Here is a 24,102-nt window from a genome sequence, read left to right as displayed (position 1 = left end):
TTCACTGGGAGGCTCATTCACAGAGCCGTTGAGTTTGGTGAATATTTTTCACAAAGTTATACACATATGACCTGCACTTATTCACATGGTGAAGCAAAGGCAAGGAAACAAAAGAGTTGTCATGGCTAATTATTTGCTCCGGCAGGTTTTCTGCATCTGTAGATGTAACACTGAGGTAAAGATGGATCTAAAACCTTCTTCTAAGCACGAGGGCTTAAACTTAGAGAAGGACTGGAGGCTGCAAGGGCCTGGTCACTGGTAATGGGGTTTGTCTTTCCCCTCTGCTAATAGGCTTCAGCTACTGAGTCATGCATACATGAATATCAAGCAGGTGATGGGAAAGCTAGAATCCAACTGTTGTAAGCGCACAAATCTTGTTCAAAAAACTCTACTGGGAACATCTTTACTAAAAAAACATTGTTTTGGAGTTTCCAAATACAAGCATCCTCTTGTTTCTTTAATCTTAACTCTTGCATGTTGGCCTGTTTTTTGCTCATTTCCTTTGCTCTATTTACAGGCAGACTTTATTTATGGTATAATCACAAGTTGTCTTTACCAGGCATGCCATAGTCTGCTATTTCTGTAGTCATTTAGCAGACTCAGACACAACAGCAGTTGGCATGCCAGTGCTACAATACATGTTTTTTTTAAAAGAAGAAATAAAATCTAATACAAAAACACAAATTTTGCGTCATAGGACCAACATCTGTACATGAAAGGACAGAGGAGAGTGAGGGAAGAACATGTTGATAGGACTTTTTAAGCCTTAAACCTGCTGACACTATGGAAGTTCAGACAAAGATCAACTGGATTTGTTTTGATTCTAAGCAGAAAGGTTATGGTTTCTGAACAGAGGTATTAACAGCTACCCAAATTAGAGACACTGATATCAGCAAATATGTTGAGTCCAGGAGGATGTTTTGACAAATAGAAGAAAAGCTGTGATTTTAGATGCACATTGCACCAAGCAGCTATTTAATGCTGTTTCACGACTGTGCACAGATCATTGTGAAGGTCTTGGAATCTGACCTGCCAGTCCAAATTTGAGACCCTACGTTGCATCATTTGAAAAGGCAGAATCCAAGCGAGCACCCCTCAGTCCCACGCAAACAAAGCCATATGGTCAGTTGTACTGGTACGGGACTTTGTTAAGCCCCTAAAAGGGAGACCTTTGTGACTTTGTGTCAGATAGTGTTATTTCCAAGGTGACATCAATGTCCACATTAGAGGTCAGTGTATATTAACTTCATTTACACATGGCTGCAGACCAGTGCAGCGCCACAATGGAGGCCTGCCTCTTGTGTTTAGTAACGTGAGCGCCCCGGCTGACAGGACACTGTCAAGACGGAAGATGGATGATTGCAGCAGTTGACCCTTGATCGCCGGTGGAGTCACCTCTCCGCCCCCCCCCCCCCTCTCTCTCTGCATGACAAAGGAGCTCTCCCCATGGTACAGCGGCCCTCGTCTCCACTTGCACTAACAGGTTCAGACATCTCCATCGATCCCTGCTTCCACATCTCTTGCAGTTCTAAGCTTTTGCCCTTTTTAACTACCCAAACTGTGGCACAGATGTCTTTTTTTGTGATTGCGTGCCAGCTGACTGCTTGAGAGGGATGTGATCAGACAGGCGAACTCGACGTCACATCAGAAGACAATGCCCGCGGTGTTCTGTGTGGTGTCCCTGTGGCAGGAGGGCGAAAGTGATATGTGAGTGGGGGTCCAGGGTCTTGCCACCTAAAGAGGCAGCAGGAGGAGTCCTGTTGTCAGTGGAGCTGCTCCTCTGGGAGGCCTCAGACCACTGGTTCTGTACTTCAATCTTCCTTTAAGAGGAAAATCAATAACTTGTTACATAACTTCACTTTTTTTTCTCTCCACCACTTAAATCCGGTACAAAGGGAAGTAGAACTTAAAATGTGTTTCAGATGGCTCCGCTGGCAGGAATTCTAATGTTGCATCCAGAGAGTGGAGTTAGTCAATCATCCGCGGCAGGACAGCAGTACCAGCGTGTAAGAAGAAATAACTTTAGGGTTAGGGTTGTTACTCTCCTTCACTGACCTATCTGATGAATTGTTTTGATGCGCAACATGTAAGAAAAACGAGAAGTTGAGAAATTCTCATGACAATTTCATATGGAAGAAATTATAGACTCAACTTTCTGTATTTTTAATTTGGCACGATACCATTTTTCACTAAGTAATTTGAATGAACTGAACCTTTAACAGGAGTGGAGATTAGCAGATTAGCACCAGCACTCATGGTCATCAGTGGCCAAGTGTCAAAGTGTCTTTTGTGAGGGGAGGGGGGGGGGGGGCTGGCTGGCCACAGCAGTGCTGTGTGGCAGGTTCGACATTGTTCTATTTCTTTCTGTCACAGCTCTGCAACTGGAGAGGCTGTGGTGGATTTCAATGGGCGGGGGCTGGGTTAGGAGGGTTTGGTAGGAGTTGGCACAATTCGGAGATAATGCTCAATTGCTGACTGGGGACATTTTCAGTGCCGATTTTGCTTTGGCAGCAGGGGGCTGTGGATCGGTCAGACCTTTGGACCCCGTGCTTTCATCCCCAGAATGTAGAGCCCTTGCTTCATCTGCAGCGTCTTTTAGCACCGCTCCCTTTCAGAGCTGACCACCTCATTCATTAAAGCAAGGTTGCTGCCTGGCTGGCCTTAAGGGCCATCTCTCCTGTTTCCATGTGAGTTAAATGAACTAAACAAAAGACGATTAGGCAGGGACATTTTCCATGTCACAGAGAATCCATTTCAGAATGCTCACTCTGCATGATAAGAAGCAGAGGCCTCTTAGTGCACAGACTTAAGATACAGCTCAGGCGGAGGGAGAGGCCGTACATTCTCTGATGTAATGAGTTTAATCTTAAAATGCCCTTCATTTTCCACCTCCAGATCCATGCAGTAAATCAGCAGGAGAGCAAAAAGCGAGAATAGGTGTTCACGTTTGTTGTTTGCAATTTGTATCGCTGTCAGCGGCGACTCCAATGGAGCTGAAGCAGTCGTCTTCTGTGTGATCCTGTTACCTCCTGCTATATATTTCACTCATAACCTTATTAGATGGATTTGTTTGATGGTCCTTAGTAGTAAAGTTTGCAGGATTACATGCATATTTTTCCTATCAACAAATTTCATACAAAAACAATACCAACTTTAGTCTGTCTTTAATACTGTGAATTCACTACTATTTCTGTGGCGCTCAGCCCGAAGCCCATTCGTTCCTACTAAGATGAAAATAAATCATTAAAGGTAAGTCATAAATATATTTTTTAAATTCTTAAATAGGGGCTCATAAATTTCCCCCCCAAAAAGCAGCACACAGCAGTTTTTAGCAAGCGTTGCTCATACAGCAATAAATAGTGCATTTGTGGGGCATTGTTAATACACAGTTGTTTATCTAGTGAGTCACAAAAGCAAGATGGTGTATGAGGAGGACGGCCTGTGGTTTTGGTCTTAAATAGGGTCTGTTGTCAATAAAAGTAGATTATCTCCAGCTATATTGTTTATAGGGTCGGTCCACTCAATTACAAAAAAAATTACATCTGTTATCGACCTGTGCAGATAGTGTTTGGTTTTATTTCTTCTGAAGACTTCGGCCTCCCTGAATAAATATCTTTTGCGCTTAAATTGAAAGAGGACGTTGAAAAAATGTAATAATTTCTCTCTTTCCTTAAACACTGATCTGATTATTCTCAGAAATCCGCAGAAGAACCAGAGTCGACAACAAGTTCATAAGCATTCAGTTATTCCTCCATTGTATATCGGGTTGGAGGCAGAAATCCTACTGGAAATTCAAACTGAAGTAATGTGATAAAGAGGGTGAACTGACCTCTTCAAAGTGACTGTGCTCATTAACAGTTACTCGTTTCATAAAGAGGGTGATCAGAAACAAATAGCCTGCAAATCATTAGTGCATGAGACAGTAATCTCGGTTTTGGAGCTGATCGCTGGTTTGCTGTTTAATTCCAAACTGTCCCACTTACAGGGTAAACCAACTGGACTGGCTGAAGCATTGCTCTTAGCACCGCAGCAGGAGCATTAGCTTCAACTGGAGTATAACTTAATCAGTGTTGGGCTTTGATCTTTACTGTGTACTGCCAACCAGGCATTTCCTTAAGGTTTTCCCTGCTCAGAGGGCAAAGCTGTATGCCCTCCAACAGGGTGTAAGGGAATGCTAATCTTCTCTTTGTTTCTCGTGGAAAGCTACTTATCTCCTGCTAAGCACAGGTACCTCAGCTGAATGGGTTGATTGTCTGCATGTGTAGAATGCAGCAGCAGCAGCCAGACAGTCATTCCAAATATGTGGGGGTGGAAGGAGGATCCAGCACAATATGACATCAGATTCTTGAACCGGTCAAACTTATGTTTCAGTGGCTCTCGTCTTTAGCCTCTTTGTAACCATGTCCGAGCCTCCTTTCCTCTCTAAGCCCCGCTGGAGGTGTTGGCGTTGCAAATGTTTGGGATTGAGAAACTCTATCTCCGTCCTGTGAACAGATTTTCCGCACCACCTCAGTTCTTTTTTTCTTTTCTTTGTGTGTACTGCCACTGTATCCCAGAGCGAGGTAGGCGCCGGTTCTTCTCATAAGTGGAAGATAAACATGTCTGCAGGCAGAAACTCAGCTTCTCTATTTTTACAAAGGAGAAAAAAATCGATTACTGCAATGTGCTCAGAGCGAGAAGAAAAAATAAATAAAAACACCTGCTGCTACCTTCATTACTCCAGTGATCAGGCGGAAAAACAAACATGTTGGAATGTGAAGAATTAAAAGTATACAGAACAAGATAATTTTTCCAGCACGCTATTAGAATACTCTGAATACACTTTGGATGAACGCAACGCTAGAAGTCAAATGTTAAGCAAGCACTGCAGTAGGGTTAAGAAATAAATTCAAGGTGGATTTCTTTAAAACCCTTTGCAAGCTGGAAGAGTCCACACATCACCAGCAAGATGAGATCAGTTGAGCTGTCCTTTGGCTTTTCAAGCAGAAGAAATATACTCAGCTAGAAATTTTCCCAGGTCTGCCTGCATGCGTTGCTCTGAAATTACTCACAAGATGTACTGCCTCTTACATTGCTGGGGAAAACACCACAGGCTCTAGTCCGTAAAAAGCGATGCAGCCATAGTTCAGCATGTATAAAATGCCAGTAAACACAGCCTGATGAATGTCCACACCAGGCCCTATTTATTGAGGCAAAGAACATAAGTCACATCTAATAAAAGCAACACACACGGGCCTGCGGCTACATTAATGCATAAGAACTAGCTCTGTGTGAGCTATTGACATCCTTCTCTATAATCGTAACACACGGTCATGGTCCTAATCGTATGCCCTGGAAGTAAAACTGAGAAACACAACACAGGAGCATGGTTTTTAAATAGTATTTCATGGTTGTCTGAACACCCAGCGAGACACAGGGCATCTTGAAATGGCAGACAGAGAATGTTTATTGCAGTATTAACGTTGGATTGCAGAGTAATAGAAGTGAGCAGGCACGTTTAAAAGAGAAAATGTCTTTTTTCTCAGTTATACTGTATTTTGGTACCAACGGAGATGTCTCCTCTGCTCTATTGATTCTTAATTATGTTTCCTGTCATCACATTGTTTTTAACTAAGTTCAATAATTCCAATTTTAGACACAGTATTATTAAAGCACATTTATATTTCGAGCTGGTTGTGTTTAGACAATTTTAACATTTGACCCGGGTTTATGACAAGGAGAACTCTCTGCCCACCCGCTGGTCTGGAATATTACCTGGCCACTGCAGCTTTAATGTATGAGAACTTTTTGACACTTTTCATGTCAGGCTTCAACACAGAAGACCCACTTTGAGGCCCCTTTATGGTCCATATTCTCAAATTAGCACATCGAGCTGACACACATGAAGGCTTTCAGGGCCCCTGGAGTTTTGAGGGCCTGGGGCACTTGTCCCCTCTGCATGGTTGGTAATCCAGCTCTGCATCGGAAAAGTTTGGCTTCTTTTGTTAAATGAAAGAAAAAAAAAATCTATATCATAACATTCTGAAGTCAGGTTTACTCAATCGTCTTTATCCCAGCAACTGGCAATTGTTCAGCTACAAACATAGAGTGTGTTTGCGGACTAGAGATCTATATTGCAAAAAGGTGCCACTTACCAAAACTCTGTAATTGATCCTTGTGAACTGAAAAAAATTGATATAGAAACATTTCAAACAATACAAAGCCTTAGGAGGAGAGTTCTGCACTGGGTGTCAGTATCAGACAGCCTCAGAGGAAAGAGACTTGGAGGAAACATATTTAAAAACCAACAGACCAATGGCTCTTCATGGTACCAGACCATTGTTTAGAGTTGATACATACAAAGACGTGTTCCTATCGGACTAGCAGCGGACATTGCAAGCGTTTGGCGGAAAGAAATGGTGTTTTTTGGGAAATAAGAAAATAAACTGTTTCCTTTATCACGCTTGACCCGTTCCACCTGGCATTCATCAGTGACTGGGCCTGCATGTTGGTCCTGTCGGCTGCTCTCCTCCCTCTGCCTCTTTTATCACTCTAATGGGGTGCTATCTCTAGGCTGCTCTCTCCGGGTTTCCGCAGCCGCAGCTCGGCTCCCTTCAGCGCGCATTCTTTCCACATCCATCCCAACACATGGGCGGATTTAACACATAATCAGGCCGGACGGGAGGGCAGTGGGGGGGGTGGCTGGCCCTGACAGGACTCATCATGCTAGGACTGTTGAGACAGAAAGGCCCACACTAGTCAGTATCACTGTGGCTCTGGCAGTCTGAGAAAAACGAAGCGAATCTCCCACATTCCCTCACTGCAGCCCACATTGACCCTCCCGTCTGCGGTAATATTGAGACAGATGGGGAGAAACTCAATATCAAAGCTGCCCTACTTGGACAAGCCAGTCCCCTCCATGCTGAGCTGTAATAGGGATTGCAACCTTGATTGGATTTGTAGGTTGTAAGCAGCCAAGGACACCCAGTGTCCAGGTCGAAGACAGTAATCATCAGAAGCTTTTTGACAGGGTTTTATGAAAACAACACTTTACCTGTTACCTTTCTTTCTGATAACTGAAGCTCGAACCATACATTCTAGATAAGCATTGCCTCAAGGGTCTGTAAGAGATGATGTTGGGCGGAAACTCAATATCCCAGTTGCTCAGCCTCGACAAGCCAGTAGTAATAAGGATGTTAGCCATTATGGAATCCGTGGGTCACAAGCAAACAAGGACACAAGGTCTCCAGTTTTACCTCGACAGGTTACCATCATCAAAAAGTTTTTAGAAGGGACTGGCATTCCTGGTATCAACCAAGTGATCCGATCACAAGTGGTCAGCTCTGAGTCAGTTTTCACTGGACATTAGAATGCGTCTCCACATGTGTCTCCAGTGGCCACTTGTGATTGGATCTAACTTCCTCGCTCTATATGCAAATAATCATGTAGCTACATATTTTGGTGTTGTAGTCAGTCTGACTATGACAGAAGGGTCTGATGTGTCAGTGTGTTGGTATGAGAGAGTGAGAGATAACAGGGGGCTGCACACAGCTCTGCGATGAACTCGTCTCAAAAAACAAAACAAATTCTAAAATCAATATCTGGAGGTCAGCGCTGATAGTGTGGAAGTGGCTACGAATAAATCAATGTATGTGAAACATTGAGACGTGTCAAAATATTTTCTGTTTGTTGTGAAACTGTAACGGGTCAGAGGACATCATATGAGTCGGCGATCCTCCAGCTTCCCAGACCACTAAATGCTTCCTCAGCATGCATCTCAGGTGCATCAATTTAGAAGTTTATGAACCAATAACAAAATCATACCTAACTTAATTATAATTATAGCTTGAACCTGTTTCAAATACTTTGTAAATCTTATTGGCGCGAGAGAAAATGTTGTCACATGTCGCCATCCATGAGGGCACATCCATGGGTTCACACACCCAGTGTAGCATAAAGCAGATAACATGAGAGCATGTTATCATGTTATGTCATAACATGGTCAGAGTCGCAGTCAGATCCTGACCCAGTATTCTCGGTCAGCTTCGATAGATAGATCTTGAAAGTTGATCTTATTGAAACCAAAAATTTTTCAAGGTGAACCAACCAGTTCCAGTGAATAAAAATAGAAAACCTCATCTGTACTTCTAGCATAGTGTCTAGCATTCCTCGTCATATTCAGTACTTTACAGATTTGATTCTTGATGCCATGGACCGACTTTTGGTTGACTCTTTTCTTTATTAACCAGCCCCAGCATATACATAGAAACACTGGAACACTACACAGAGAGCGAAAGGGCAAATTTGGAATCAGAGGGCACAAGATTAACTGAGGGAAAAAAAAGAAGTGCCACGGCGTCAGCCTCAGACAAGGAAAATAATTATTTTCTATTTTGGCCAGGATGGGATATGTCAGGCTGTCGCATAAGGAGTCATTGCTTCCCTCCCCCTCCCTGGCTGTCCCTCACCCACAGTGTCATGACACTGCCAAAGCGTGAGAGAAATTGGATGTAATTCAAGAATGTTAAGAAGCTCAGCTCGGAGGAAAAAGAAATAAACCAAGATCTTACAAAAATACAGAAATCCGTTTCACCCCCTTTTTTGTGTGTGTGTGCATGTGTGTCTGCATAAGATAAGGAGACTTTGTTTTACTCTCCGGGCCAGTGTGGGTGCTGTGATTGAGACACGACAGTCACAGTTTGATTATCTCCATCCCACTACTCTGAGGTCGTCTGCTTTCCCAGGCTCCTCTTCCTCTCTCTGTATAACATTGCTGAATGCAACACAAACCCCTCTCGAAGGTGTTTGACCACTGGAAGGGGAATTACAGATGCTGGTTCTGTAGCCTTTGCGAAGAACTGGCTGAAATATAAGACTTGTGTTTTCTCATCTTCTCTCTTTTGTCTCTGCTTAACCTCAACCCACTTCTCAATGGACTGACTAATTTCTCAGTGTTGTAAATACGACGGCTGGTGTGTCTGCGACAGAGATTTGTTAACGGGCCCGTGTCAACAAGCACAAGCCATTAGTCGCTTGTTATCTGTGCCTGAAGAAGACCAGACATACATAAACAAGACCATTTTTTTAAGGGGTCACACTTGTACGCTTCATCCTTTCAAATGCGATAACACAATGGATTGTAAGTTCCCTTGTCAAAGTAGGGGTCTTAGGTTTTGTGCAATGTTCCAACATGTTTGTGTGTCAGTGTTTTCCAGTGAGGTGTCAGTCATGTTGTCAGTTAAAAGGCTACTGGATAAACGGACTCGGTGTAATTGCTTTGTAGATATTTCCACTCAGATGGGAAGTGTTGCTGCAGGAACGGGCGACCAAGAGCCTCTCACTCACCATCGTTCCCATCTCAGTGTCTCAGACTGAGAGCGTGTCTTTGGCATCTGGTGCCAGGGACGGGAACTCGCCAGCAGCGAGTCAATGTGCAGTCGCTGGGACAGGAATGCCGGGGCCCGAGTGTAGAAGGCTGTGTTTGTACTTGTCACTCACTGCTCTGCCAGTGGTGGGGAGAGCTGCAGAAACACTGAAGTGCCCATGTCATACAGGCATTCCAGTTTTGAGGCCTCATTTGCCGCCTTGCTGCCTCTGTAAACATTTCCGGGTGCCAATGGCAGTCGGACGCACTGATAAACACATGAGCTGTAACTGAAAAATGAACTGCGCTTTGCATGTGCACATGAAGGATAAGAGAAGTTTATTAGAACAGGGGCCTTTTGGTCATCATGGATTATGTTAACACTGAAATTACCAAAGTAATTAGTCAGACTGGTGAATGTGGCATCATGGTGTCAGTCCATTTGAGCAGAAATTACAGGCAGTCAAACAATTTATAAAAGCCAACAGTTACATTAGCATCGGTGCAAACAATACAGAGCATAAGTGTTACATATCATCATCCAAAATGTTTATAGCAGTTTCCCGAGAGAAATCTGTAAGTTAATCAAAGTAACATTTAGTTTTATTTCAATGGCTTCATATTTTCAGTGTTGTCTTCGTCTGCCGTAAAAGTCTGAGTGGACTTTTAATCCAGTTTTAAGTTGCATTTTTATTACACACATTTTAGATCTTGGTGGTTTTTCACTGTATGATAAAAGATTCCAGTCATTGGACTTTTGAATTTTAAGAAGTAAGAGAAACAAGCTGAGCACCAACTCGGTTCTCAGCTCTTCCCAGCTGGCCTTCGAACAAGTAACACCGATTTTTTTCATGAAGCTCATTCAATGATTTTACCAGATTGAATCCATTGCTTTTGGGAGGAGGAGACCTCTGAGCATAATTTGTCTCCTGAGCGATACAGAACATTATAGGAATTCTAACCGGTAGAGGCTGACTGCAGTGACAACAATGATGGTAAAAGCAATACGTTTCTTGATCTCAGTTCACCAAACTAAGTCTTTTGTTATTGTTTTGAAATGAGGTTTTGAGTTTTTGAATGGCCCTTGTGTGGTCGAGGGAGAAAAAGCAACCTTAACCAATAAAAATCCTTACAAGGCCGTGGCCCTCCCAGGCTTTGTGCTCGTCCTAATCTTCACTGTGGGTCCTCTGGTTTTGTGGAGTGGAGGATGCGGTGAAGATAGCCCAGGTCCCTGCCAGGCTGTCCCCCTCCGCACACTGGCCACCCAGCAGATGAGCTCTGAGAAACCCAAAGGCAAACAGACTGGCTGGCTTATCAGAATGTTTAAACAGCACGGCATGGTGGGAGAAACGGGATCTAGCCAATCTTTAACCTGCTTGAGATAGCCCTGCAGTGTCATTATAAACATCCATGGGGGGAGCGCTTACTCAAGTATCACATACTGGGAATGGACCTGGTTTTCTTCACTGTTTTTCCAACATTATCACTCATCGGAATTGCACATAGTCCATAGGAGCTAAATATATTGAGTACGCACTTGTAGAATGAGTGCCTCGTCTGGGCAGTGTTCAAGAGCGCCTCTCGCAGCCCCCTCATGGCTCTGTTTTCAATTACTAGTTCAAAAAGGCAAAGAAAGATTAGAGATAAAATCTTGTTTTTCAACTTTTTTCCTCTTGGGGGTAAGAAAAAGTTACTGCTGGGCTTTAAATGCCGAGTGACAGGGCTTTCTTGTAGCTGAGATGGGGGTACCGTGATCCTCAGCTTCCTCATCAGGCTGCCCTGGAAGTGTTAAAATGAGAAAATCTGTGCTTTTCATTCCTGACCTGTCACAAGACATGGTGTTCAAATTACCTCAGGAAAAAAAAGTGCAGCACATAGCAGAGAACAGGAATGGCAGGAACCCAGTGTGAAAACCATCGCTCGTCTTCCCAAGTGGCTCGTGAAAAATGCACGTGTCGGTTTATATGAAGAGCTATTTAGTGGTTCAGAAATCATTGCAGTTCTGCAGCTGTTTTGCTGAGGTGCCGCTGCTCTGCTCGGCACACACAGCCGGTCAGTGCAAATTAACTGACTTAGAGGCTAAAATTGACAGACCCAGAACAGACATTTAACTCCTCGCTAGTATTTAATCATTAACTCAACAAAAAGATGTGATTCACACTGAGGTTGTTCTGTCTTTGTCTTCACGTGCGCTCATGACTCTTCAATAGTAACTTCATAAAAACGACAATTGTGTTAACTAGCTGGGGTGGTAATTGTAATTGTGAATTTATAGCAACGGGTCTTTCTTGATCAGTCGTATCAGTCTCAGGTTTGCTATAAATTATTTGTTTAAGGTTAAATGCTGAAATGATCCATGCTAATGCCTTCGATATGTGCACTTATCCGTGGGCTCGGCAGAACAATGTTTCCTCTCAGAGACGTGAGTTGTTGTTCTAAACATGCCAGAGCCCATTTGCTGACCTGAGAATTCACCAGAATAAAAATAGCCTTTTTATTTTCCCTCTCAAAGTGAGAGGTAGTAGTTTATCCCTGTGTGAGCGCCTCAACGTGATGCCATTTCATGGCTTTGATAAGGGAGCATCTTCATCCAAATACCGGCTGCTTCATGATGTGAAACACAATGGGTTGTGCTGTCATGCCCTCCTCCAGATGGGAATTCAGGAGCAAAGCGATGACTTCTTCAAAATGTGTTTGCACAAGACTAATATCACCCGGACACACTCAGTGATTGGTTGTAACTGCTGAAATCACCGGTGGATAAAGTCCTGTTTGAACCAGAGTTTACTAAAAAAAAAAAGGCTGTTAGAATTGCAGGTGCCTGTTGAATTTGGTGCTGGTTATCTCTTTTGGAAAGATTTGTTTATAGCATGGGGGTAATAACACATCAGAGAGCCTGTGGATGAACATGAGCTGTATCGGCCCCGCTGCCTCCTCCTGGACATTTCGACTGCCACTAAATTGATTAAACATGAGTTTAATTACAATTTATTTTAAAGAAGATGGTTCTATTATTATTTTTGGCTGTAACAATTATTCAGATCAAAGTTTAAGCAGGGAATTCACACTTCGCTGCAGCTGAAGTTTCATTATGCAGAGATTTTGTGGTTCACTGAGAAGTTGCATGAGATCCCCACATTATCCGCTTTGTGCAAACAGGGTTTATAACTGTGTTTTTGTTTTTGTTCTCCTCTTCTTCCTGGGGCCCAATTCTTATGTTTTTCTTTTCTTTTTCCCTTTTCTTCTTTCCACAGCATGCGGTCGTGGTTTCTACAAGTCTTCCTCCCAGGACCTTCAGTGCTCTCGCTGTCCAGTGCACAGCTTCAACGACCGCGAGGGCTCCTGGCGCTGCGACTGCGAGGACGGCTACTACCGAGCACTCTCTGACCCTCCGTCTGTGGCCTGCACAAGTAAGTCTGCCATGCCGTTGCTAGGTAAACACAGCAGCGCACACCACTTGCTGGGATCCAAATTTAAACAGTCACACATGCGAGGGAAGAAAAAAAAACACACCCTGTTCCCCCCCCAGGCCAGTCCTGCTTAGTCAGTCTGCAGTGGCCTCATGAAAGCCCCAGATGTGTTCCATAGCAGTTCGTCTGCCTCCCAGTATGTCATTATAATTATGTTTGCAGGCTTGGATGTCTGTTTTCTGTCTTAGCTGGTTGCTAATGATGAGAGGAGCAATTTGCCATTTCCCCGTCTGAAAGATTGCAATTACAGTCAGCAGCGGCAGCCCAGGCAGCACCCTGTGTCTTCATTTGTCCTGGCCAGTGTAACAGCTTTGTGACAGCCATCGATGGCTTACTTACACAGTCTGAAGGCTGGTGCTCATTCGCTTCTAAATCCAAGCTCAAATACATATATATGTTTAATTCATTTCAAGGTGCTTCTTCTTTTTTTTTTCTTGTTCCATTGCCTACGTGCACCGGGTGGGGCCCAACCCAGCAGGGCAATGTAAGCTCCCTGCTTTATCTGGAGGTAGACAGCCCCCCTAAACAGAATCTCTGCACGTTATCTGTGTGCCTTCGTTCTGCTGATAATGTGTCAGAATCCTGGATAAACCTACTGGCTTCTGGCTGCCTGATAAAAACCTCCTGTCATCCTTTTTTTATATATATATATCTATTAAGAAAAGCAGATAAATTAACCTTTGGGATTCTGGTCATTTATCTTGTAGCATTTTTCTGCTGATTAAAAAAACAACAAAAACCCATATGCACATGGAGGAAAATCAGCACGCCTGGTTCACATCCTGAGCAGTGCTGCTTTTCTCCCCCCTGAACACCCAAAGTAGGCCAAGTCAGAATCTCTAATGTCTCAGTTGGTGTGTGTGTGTGTGTGTTTGTGTGTGTGTGTGAGAGAGAGACAGGGAGTGCTGGTGAGATATAATGCAAATATTACAATTTTATAGGACTGCATGGGCTTGTTTTCTGTGCAATAAATCAGAGAATCAGCAAGGATTACAAGGATTTGAGTTTGGATTTGAGGTTGTAAATTTCATGTGTAAAAAATGTTTGTCATTTATGGGTATTAAGTGTTGAGCGACATCTCTGTCTCTGCCTGCCCTACAGCTCTTTCCGTTTATTACGACACTGGCTCAGAGCACAGGTGTGTTTATGCTGCCAGGCGTGTGTGTGCATAGGTCATGAATAATACGGCAAAGCCTCAAATGTTTCAACTTTTTCATAAGATTCTTTAATTCCACTCTGGTGGAAGGACAATATTCCTGGAGGTTCCTATTAATAGGAAAAATATATTAATTTAAACACAGGGTGAGATAGAGGTTTGTCTGAAAAAAACCCCGTGAAGATTGCAACTCCGATAAGAAAGTTATCTGCCTCTCACTAATAATGAGCTGATTTCCCACAACCATTATCTATCTTCAAAACATTAGCTTACTATTTTTCTATTATTTTAAGTCGGCTGTTTTTTGCCTCCATGTTCGACAGATATGAAAGTTATGTTCTGTGGGTCTGTCTCCAACTTCGCACTCAGGACATCAGCTTGTGACCTGTTCAGAGAGTCTGCCATTTCCTTTTTGTTTCTGGATTCACGCTCTACAGAAAAAGTTGCATATTTTACTGTCTGAGTTTCATCACATACTGAACACTTATCCTAATTATGTTCTGAGTATGGATTGTGCCAAACTGACAAAAACAAATACAACATAAAATGCTGGTATCCAGTGAAAAATGTGGCAGCCTGTACAATAGTAATAGGAGCAGCTAGCTGGACAATAAACTGTGGCCTCATGTGGGATTAGCAATGAAGTTTGAGGCACTTTCTTTGGTATTTCCTTTTTTGTCCCAACATCAGATACATTTGACCAATAAGGAAATTAGCAGGTTTGTAGTGATGCAGTTTGGAACATCTGGATTATCCTCAATGTGAAGAGAACTCTAAGAATGTGATAGTTAACTCTAAAGGCAGAGAGAATGGAACAGAGTGGGGTGGGGAGGGAGGTCAGCTGGTGCCCAAAGCTTCTGTCCCCGCCTTGTCATGCTAATCCAGTCATATCGTGTTAAAATATAGAACAAAATCATGTTGAAAATAGGACGTTAGGAAATGTTGTGACGCCACCATGAAGCCCTGTCTTGCAATCCCCTCTCATGACTTCTTGACTTCGATAATTTCAGACAAGCAAGAAATGCCATCTGGCATAACTGAAGTATCTGACAATGCCTGGAGAAAGTTATTGAGCTCAACTTAAACCTGTAAAAGTTCTTTACCAAACTTAGATTTGTCTGTTTTAAATCCATTCCTTTTGTTGTCTAAAACAAACAAGGACATAACTCAGGCTAAGCAAATCTAAGGTCGGCCAACGACCACAAAACCACCATCCAACCATACAGATCTTGTTGTAAAAGACAGGGCCATTACTCACTTCTCCAGCCATCCTAATCGGATGTTAACACTACACTCCAACATCTCCCACTGATCAAGGGCAGTGGATAGAACCGGAAAAAGTTCCCACTTCTTCTCGGTGTCCTCTGACTGTTCCCTTCTGGGTAATCACCTTGGCCAAGTAGTGCAGTAATTACTGAAGCTGGCTAATGCAGACTTTCCATTATTCATTTTCATTAACTTGGGGTCTACACTTGATGACCCCATACCATTATATGTAAATATGTATTTTTAACTTATGAATAGCTCCACCATCCTCCTCAATCACCCAGTGCAATTTTTCTACGGCTTTCTGTTCGTGCATTTCCTCATTCATCGCTGGATTAAGTCAGTGTGACCAATAGTCACTGTGATTTCCTTATTCAAGCCTTATCCAGACCAGGAAAGAATAGTAATTGAAAATGAATTTGCACTGCCTGAACAAATAGCTTGATTGACAGATTTTTTTTTTTAATAGGGGTTTGTAAAGCTACCATATTGGAGGCCTTAGCAAAACAGTGAGAGGGATCTCTGCCATACAGAGATTAAGAATGTGTCTATGAGGATTTGAGAGGAAATGAGATGAAGATGTAATGTAGAGACATGAAAAGCCAAATCCGCACTGAATAAAGATGAGGGAAGAAGTTCCAAAAACATAGTTCCAAATACATTGTTTCCCAAGTGATATGTGCTGAGAGGGGGCGGGAAAGGAAAAAGGAGAAGTGCTTTGTCTGACAAATATTTGTCCAGGCCATTCATATGCAAAGTTGTGAGAAAATTAGATATACAGGGACGGCTGTGGGGACGCATTTTCACCGGGGCCGAGGCACAGACTTGAGCTGTTGACAAGCTCGGGAGTGGACATCAATCATGCAACAGCTGGGAGAAGTGCTGGAACAAGCAGGGGGCTGAGAGCAGCAGTCGCAAGTGCTTGGCCCCTCCTCCCTGCCGCTAACCCCCCCCCCCCTGTAAAAAATGTGCCACCTCAACAAGTTGATATCTGTCAGATGGCCCATCGTGCCTGGAGTGGTTGTGACAGGGCTGAAGAATGTAGGGGCTAGTGTTGCCAACAGATATCAGAATTTGTTCATTATCAAAAAATCCTATGAAACTTTTTGTTTCGGATTTACCAGCAAGGTGGCCCTTAGGCAGAAAATTAGCTGTGGGGACCTTTTATGGGGTATATTTTAATTGAAAGCATTCTAATAATGGAATGTGATATGCATTGGATACTAAATCTAGATTGGCAATGAGGCTGATCCAAACATAAAGGCTGTTTGTTATCTCTTGTCCGTGTTGCAGTGAGATAAGGCCATACAAAGGGAACGCAAAACTGACAACTAACAACGTATACGGAGACATCGAACTCGCAGAGATTCGGGGATTGTTCTCTCATTGGCTGAATGTGTCCCTGTCATGGCAAGAGATCAACTCTCAGCTTGTAGCTCTGCAGTGTTTTCATCAAATGGAAAATGTCGTAAAAAAGAAAAATTCATGTTTCTTGCATATATTTTCTCTGGGAAATCTCAGAGCTCTTAGTTTATGCAGCTGAAGTGCACAAACGTGTGTGTGTTGTTCGGACACAGTCTTAGTGACAGTTCCTTTAAATTTTTAATTCCCGTCCGCATGCCATCGTAAACCCTCCAGAGAGTGAGGCTGAAATGGAATTTCAGCTTGTGGCACGCATTTTGTGCGAGTTGCATATCCAGTATTGAAATCAGTATGGTGTTGAAGTAGTCTTGAAATTTTAGTTATCATGACAACAGCAGTCGGAAGCCCTTCAGCTAAAAAAAAAAAAAACCCAACTCTTCTTCAAGCCCTCCTCTTCAGCCTCATACAGGTTCTGCTGCAGCCACATCATTAGAGGCTAGGTCACGGGGCCACAACACACATTTGTAGAGTGAGGATTACCTCATGGGCGATTTGAATACCACTCACCCCTGCCGCCCTTCTCCCCACAGTTTCCCCCCCCAATTAGAGCACAGCCGGCTAATAGGCTGTGGAGGGTTAAGGCAGCCCTGAGCACATCTCAAGGCCGATAAGCGCTGGATTCTTCTCTCCTAAGCTTGGATTTAGTCAGGTCTCACAACTCTGCACAGAGTAGGGATAGGCTTTGAGTAATGACCTAAAAACGACTGGTATGTTTCCTATATGGTAGATTATTAGATGTAGTTGTTACCTCTGGGCTTTATTTATTTTTTGAACCACTTTTACATATGGAAGTGCTCTTCCACAGATTCAGAGTTGAATCTGAACCATACAAATTCTGAGGCAGGAACATTAAACTGTGCATGTACGTATTCCATATGTATGCACATCAACAAATTTACCAGCACATAAACAAATTTACCATCACACACACATGCTCACTCATGCTTGGTCACAGTGGCAGTGATGGAAGGAAGCTAGCAAGTGATTGAGACGTTTCAGGCTGTGGGGGCTGGCTGGCTAATCCGTGAAATGAAACTTGACTGGGAGGAGGGGTGAGAGGAGCGAACACGAGAGATAAGACAGAGTGGGGAATGGGGTGGGGAGGGGGGGTTGTGGTAGGAAAAAAGCAGAGGGAGAACGACAAGCCCTTGAGCTATAAGAATGAGCAGACAGACAGACAGTGGAGGGCTCAGGATGCGGCGCAAATCTGTGCTGCAGGTGAATTGGGGGCAGAAGAGTTTCGTATTCCTGAGTTCAGACAGAGGCTGTTTGGAGAAACAAAGAGACGCCAAGGCACACGAAGAAGAAGAAAGAGAGCTGAAGGATTTAGTGTGCTTCAAACAAACTGGGTTGTACGATGTGTCATATGGTTTGAAGGGAAAAGAGTGTATACCTTTTTACAAGTGGGCACACTTGTGGCCGGGTAGAAGACCCACTTTCTCCCATTCCCTTTATCTGTCTCCAAGACGTTTGTGTCTTTAATGTTTATAGTCTTCACCAAGTCTCCAACAGCAAGTCGTCTATCTCTACAGCCCTAGAGAATGGACTGGCTACACCCATTGTCATTCTGTGACAGGAGAATAAACTATTCACGATCATCTTGGGTGGCGCTAAACCCGGGACGCAGTGACTGTGCCGCTGCAAATCAGTGGTGGGGCTGAACTTGTATTGAGCTGCTTTCAGACATGCACCGAATCCCCTCCTGCCAGCCCCTTGGTAAAAACTCAAGATAATGTCCCAGCGAGATAATGTCAGAAAACGGCAGGAGATTTTAGCGTTGATGTTCAAAATAACAAAAATAGAAAAGAGGTGCCATACACATAGAAGATATTAATGAAGATGTCCACTTAGAAAGACAGCCAGATTTAAGGGGTTTGGCAAGTGTTGTTGTCAGAGATCCCTGTGTTGTCGTGAATGCATCTGATAATAGAATCTCTTGCTGCGTTGTTGATATGTGAAAGGAAAACCATTAATTGTTACATTAAAAGGAAACGGACATTCTCCGGAGTTCATTTCTGAAAACGACTTGGCAATGGCAAATGCCCTGTAGAAGGAACTCCAGAACAGGTAGCAGCTCAGAGGTTGCTGCAGTCTTATACTCACAATCTCAATCCTGTGTGTCAGACTAGTCCTCATGCAACCCATTTGGGAAGTTGTCAAACCCAGCCCTTGTTCTTGCTATCAGAGCAGTTATTTTCAGACAAACTGATAGCAGTGAGGGAAGAACTACGACTTGCAGGGTATAGCTGCATCTGAAAACAAGACAAAATACAAAGATAACACAGATCAAGGAACGGTCTAATCTAATTTCCTTTTGTCTCCTGTTGCTCTGAAATCACAATTTTGATCTTTGGCACCTGAGACCTAAATGTGAGTGGCACAAGGAAATTGAAGCCATTATTACCAACTGTGGCAGAATAAAAGACCCCTGAGGCTTGGACTTGAGGTGGGAGGTGTGTGTGTGTGTGTGTGTGTGTGTGTGTGTGTGTGTGTGTGTGTGTGTGTGTATGTTTCTAGGTATGTGTAAAGGGCACACCGTCCCTATTGTCTGCAACAAAGACTGAGATCATGGGGCTCAGAGTGTCAATGCCAAGGCTGAAGTGGAGTGGCGCTATCGGCAGTCACTCCTCTCCACTTCACCTGCCACAGGTGGCTCTTTCATCTTCCACGTCCACAGTCTGTCTCTTATCTTACCCGATAATCATGAATATGGATGTCTCCATCGAGGCCTCACTTCTAAAAGGGGTTGGGGTGGGGTGGGGGGGACAAGGAAAAACAACCAAGCGCTGCATTAATGAATATTGTGATAGCAGCTTTGGTTGTGTGCATATGCATGACCTATTTTGTTAGTTAATGTGACAAACTTAATGAGTTGAGACGTCCCGCCCCGAGATTCCCTCAAAGAATATTTCCTGAGAAAACAGAACGATTTCAATGAATCTCCCAGAGAACAAAACCAAGATGTTCTTCACAACCTTCATAAACAAAGAATACAAGTCATATAATCTTAACTGTGTTACAGGGAGTTTATTTATATCAACATATGGGTCATAAAAGCCAACAGCCTGGAATTTGAAAGATCTAAGCAGCAATTTGTTATTCATCGTTTTACGAGATGAGCTAATCTCCCTGCCGTTACGTTTACAGGCAAATGGTCCGTGTGGCCGTGTTCACGTTGGATGCCGTAGCGCTGGTTGTTTTTGTATGTCAAGTGAAACTGTATATGGCAGCTACAGGACAGCAATCATCCAGGTTTAAAACCTCGTGCATAAATTCTGCGGATCAGGCACTTCTTTTTTTGGGAGGCATTCATTTTAAGTGTCCTGCTGTCAACTTGATATACAGTACCTTTCCAAAAAAAAATAGTAAAGCCCCTTCCTCCAGCTGGGGGATAGATGTATATTTTTGGAGGACAGGAAGAATTTGAGAGTGACTGTCTGTGGCTTCTGATTCCCTGCGAAGCATTTGTCTGACCGTGTAACCATGTCTCAGTCATTTCCAGCAGCTGCAGATTTCATGCTGTTAACAGTCACTATGTGAGCAAAGCCTTTATAATCTATCTGGATGAATCACCAGCTAGGTTTGCATGTGCGAGTTCGCTGTTAAAAAAACATTAGGTTGCTTCCAAATCAAAATACGAGGCTGCTCTAATCATTATTTTTATATTTGCAATAGCTCTTGTTAACATGACAGAAAAATTATAGCAACCATCAGCTCTATATAACTATTAGTACACTCTGCTCTCATAAAAATTACATAATATGTACAATTTAATTTCTTTATCTATCTATCTATCTATCTATCTATCTATCTATCTATCTATCTATCTATCTATCTATCTATCTATCTATCTATCTATCTATCTATCTATCTATCTATCTATCTATCTATCTATCTATCTATCTATCTATCTATCTATCTATCTATCTATCTATCATAGACAGTTACATAAAATCTACTCTGACTGTTAAAGTTATTCTCCCTTTGAAACTCTGGACTCCACTGAATGATTTCACACCCTTCTTTGCACTGACCTTGGTGTCTGCCAGAGCTGATTTCCTCTCTGTGTACCTGAACCTCTTTTTTTCTGGATCTGAGTCTTATTATAATTGAGTGTCAGTGTTTGGCTCTAGGGCTGAAGCTGGCATGTCCCGGACTGTTTTTTCTCTTCTTCCAGAGAACAGAGAAAACACAGATCCAGTCAATGCACAGTCTTGGCTGTCACTTTCCTGGGCACTCAGTTATTTAATTCTGGTTTCCTCCGTGTCCACCTCTGACAGGACCTCCCTCGGCGCCACAGAACCTGGTCTACAACATCAACCAGACCACTGTTAGCCTGGAGTGGAGCCCGCCGGCCGACACAGGCGGCCGCAATGATGTAAGCTACAGGGTAATATGCCGGCGCTGCAGCTGGGAACCTGAGGAGTGTGTTCCGTGCGGGCAGAATGTGGGATATTCTCCTGCACAGTCAGGATTAGTGGACACCTACGTGAGCATCATGGACCTGCTTGCCCACGCCAACTACACGTTTGAAGTGGAGGCTGTCAATGGGGTCTCGGACTTGAGCCGCACACAGAGGCTGTTTGCAGCGGTGAGCATCGCGACTGGTCAAGCAGGTAAGGCGTGTTTATTTACAATGATTATATTGAGCATGAAAATGTCTCTCCAATGTTCTTGTGTGGGGTAACATCACTTATTCATTGAAATGAGGCTTCTTTCAGTTTTTTTAAATTATTACTTTTGTCTCAACCACAGTAAACACTAGAATGGCACTCAGTATACCACATTAAAATGTGTAATGATCCTGAATTCCTTCCTTTTAACCCTGCACCAAAATCGCATCGGTTCTTTTGTGGCCTGTGCCCCATCCTTCTACTGACTTTGGTACAAATCAGTTCAGGATCTTTTGCATAATGCTGCTGATAAATAAACAAATAAACCAACAAACCGACACAGAAAAAACATAACCTCCTTGGCAGAGGTAATAAGAAGAATATATTATGAGCAGGTCCTCCAGGTCCCTACTACAGCCAACCCAGATTCCCGACATGTTGTAGAGCATTGAGTTTTTCTTTCATTTTGGAGAGATAGTTTAACATTTGGGAAATATACTTATTCACTTTCTTTCCGAGAGTTAGCTAATAAGATCGATAACAATCTCATGTGAGTGTATTAAGTACAAAGGTGGAGCCAAGTATCAGTCAGCCTAGCAGTAACTTAAAGACTGGAAATGAGGAGACACAGCCTAGTTTTTAAAGTTAAGCTATACACAAAATGACAATTACAATTTAAAAACTGTTTACTTAAAAAGTATCAGTATAGTCAAAATCACCTTTTTTAAATCTCCCCCAATACCTTATTAGGGCCTGAGCACCTCCGGTGGGAGGCCCTATTGAAATTGAAAGGATTATTCTGAGCGTAGTGAAAGGGCTTTTTGAGAGCTTTCCCATGCTCAAAAACTTTCTAAAGTTTGCAGTAAATTAGAGAGGGTGGAAATTGACGTATTCTGGAGTAATTTGAAATGGGCGTGGCAAAATAGCTCAACAGCGCCACCTACGGAAAGCCCCCTCTGTTAGCTTTAACCGATCCTCACGAAAATAAAGACAATTGTGTATCATGATGAGACGCACAAGAAAGCCTCTTGGAGCATTATGAAAAACGCAACAGGAAGTCCGCTATTTTGGATTTAGTGGCCATTTTTGCCATATTCCACATTTTTACTTTGATGTACTTGTCGTAGAGCTTTCATCGGATCAACTTAAAATTTAGACGAGTGTCATCACAACAAGATGGAGATCTAAAGTTATCAAAAGATCAACTTTTCACCAGAGCGTGTGACCGTGGCCTGGCGTCAAAGTTTGATTAAACGCCATCAAAACACGGGCGTCTGTATCTCGGACATATTTGGTCCAATCGAGTCCAAACTAGACACATAAGACAAGAGTCGCGACCCAAAGACATAAACACAGAAATCGTGACTTAAAAGCACAGCGCCCCCTGGTGGCAGCAGGAAATGTCTTGTTTTTTGTACGTCTTATTCTTGGAAGTATTTCTCCTCATCCACTTTGCGCAACCATGTCAAACTGTGGCGAATGGGTCTCAAAGGATTGATAATGAAGATATAAGATTACTGTGACTTTTCGTCAAACGCCATATTAATGGCGTGGCATCAAAGTTCATCAACTCGCCATGACACACGAAATTGCTATAACTTCCGTGTTCAAGGTTCAATCTCCCTCAAACTACATGTGTGTGTCAACAGCCCCCCCCTAAAAGCTGTCAGATGGGTTTAAGGAATGGGCGTGGCAAAATAACTGACTAGCGCCCCCTAAAGGGCAGCCCCGGCACTATGATTGGCCTACAGCTACGAAAATCGACGGGGACATGTGTCTTTTCACGACAAAGAAATAAGTCTCTTGGATAGATATGCTAGAGTAAACAGGAAGCCCGCCATTTTGGATTTGGTGGCCATTTTGGCCATATTCCGCATATTTACTTTGACATACTTGTCGTAGGGCTTTCATCAGATCAACTTAAAATTTAGATGAGTGTCTTCACAACAAGATGGAGAACTAAAGTTATTGGAATTTTAACGTTTCGTAATACCGTGTGACCGTGGCCTGGCGTCAAAGTTTGATTACACGCCATCGAAACACTGTATCTCAGGCATATTTGGTTCAATCACGTCCAAACTAGGCATGAAAGACAAGAGTCACGACCTGATGACATCTGCATAGACACCATGACTTAAAATCACAGCGCCACCTGCTGGCTACAGGAAGTGAAGCCTTTATCATTGCCGCAGTGCCGAACGCATGCAATGCGAAGACGAGCGCTTGCTCATCCAACGCTCTCTCTTCCCCAACCGCAACACACTTGAAATGGCAGTGTGCTCGGGCCCGTTAGTGCTACAACGTAGCCCTAGTCTCTTTTTAATTTCCATTTGATGTATTAACCAAACAAGGTAAAAAATGTTGATAAGAGAGCTTAAGAGGTATTAGCTACTAAGTAAACCATGTCCTGATGTCAGTTTAGTATATAATATGGGTTCTAGACATTAGATTGATCCAGACAAATGTCGCCATATTTCCCTGAGTGTCTCCTCAAAGCTTAAGTTAACACATGGGGCTCAACCTTTGCTCCAGCTGAGAGAGCATTAGGCATTAGCAGCATGGTGGTTTCATTTTGAGAACCTCTCCATTAGCATTAATGACCATAGTCGGAAATGAGCCATAATGTTTCCAGTAGGCATATTAGCCAGATTAATTTAATGTTTATATCACAGTGGTAAACATTATTAGCTCAGCAATGATGCAGACTCCCAGTGGCCCCTAAAGAGCCAATACAGTATTTGCAGCTCAGTCTCGAGGGGATCTACCGTAATTAAAATGGTGTATTTTGCTGTGACTCCAAAGCCTTTATTTATTCATTATTTCTATGGATCC

The 24,102-nt window shown here is 43.1% G+C and overlaps 1 protein-coding gene across 9 annotated transcripts in view; it reads left to right on the top strand.

Moving 5' to 3' along the window:
* Window positions 1-24,102, top strand: part of epha7 (eph receptor A7) — an 86,003-nt gene that overhangs the window by 5,436 nt on the left and 56,465 nt on the right. For all 9 annotated transcript variants that reach the window (XM_061091518.1, XM_061091516.1, XM_061091514.1 and 6 more), the window contains exons 2-3: window positions 12,598-12,753; window positions 20,938-21,273. In XM_061091518.1, the coding sequence (XP_060947501.1) occupies window positions 12,598-12,753; window positions 20,938-21,273 (492 nt within the window). The remainder of the gene's footprint in view (window positions 1-12,597; window positions 12,754-20,937; window positions 21,274-24,102) is intronic.

This window comes from Limanda limanda, chromosome 18, assembly GCF_963576545.1.
Source record: "Limanda limanda chromosome 18, fLimLim1.1, whole genome shotgun sequence".
In the NCBI taxonomy this organism is placed as follows: Eukaryota; Metazoa; Chordata; class Actinopteri; order Pleuronectiformes; family Pleuronectidae; genus Limanda; species Limanda limanda.
The sequence above is the reverse complement of the archived record's forward strand: the minus strand, read 5'-3'. Positions and strand labels throughout refer to the sequence as shown.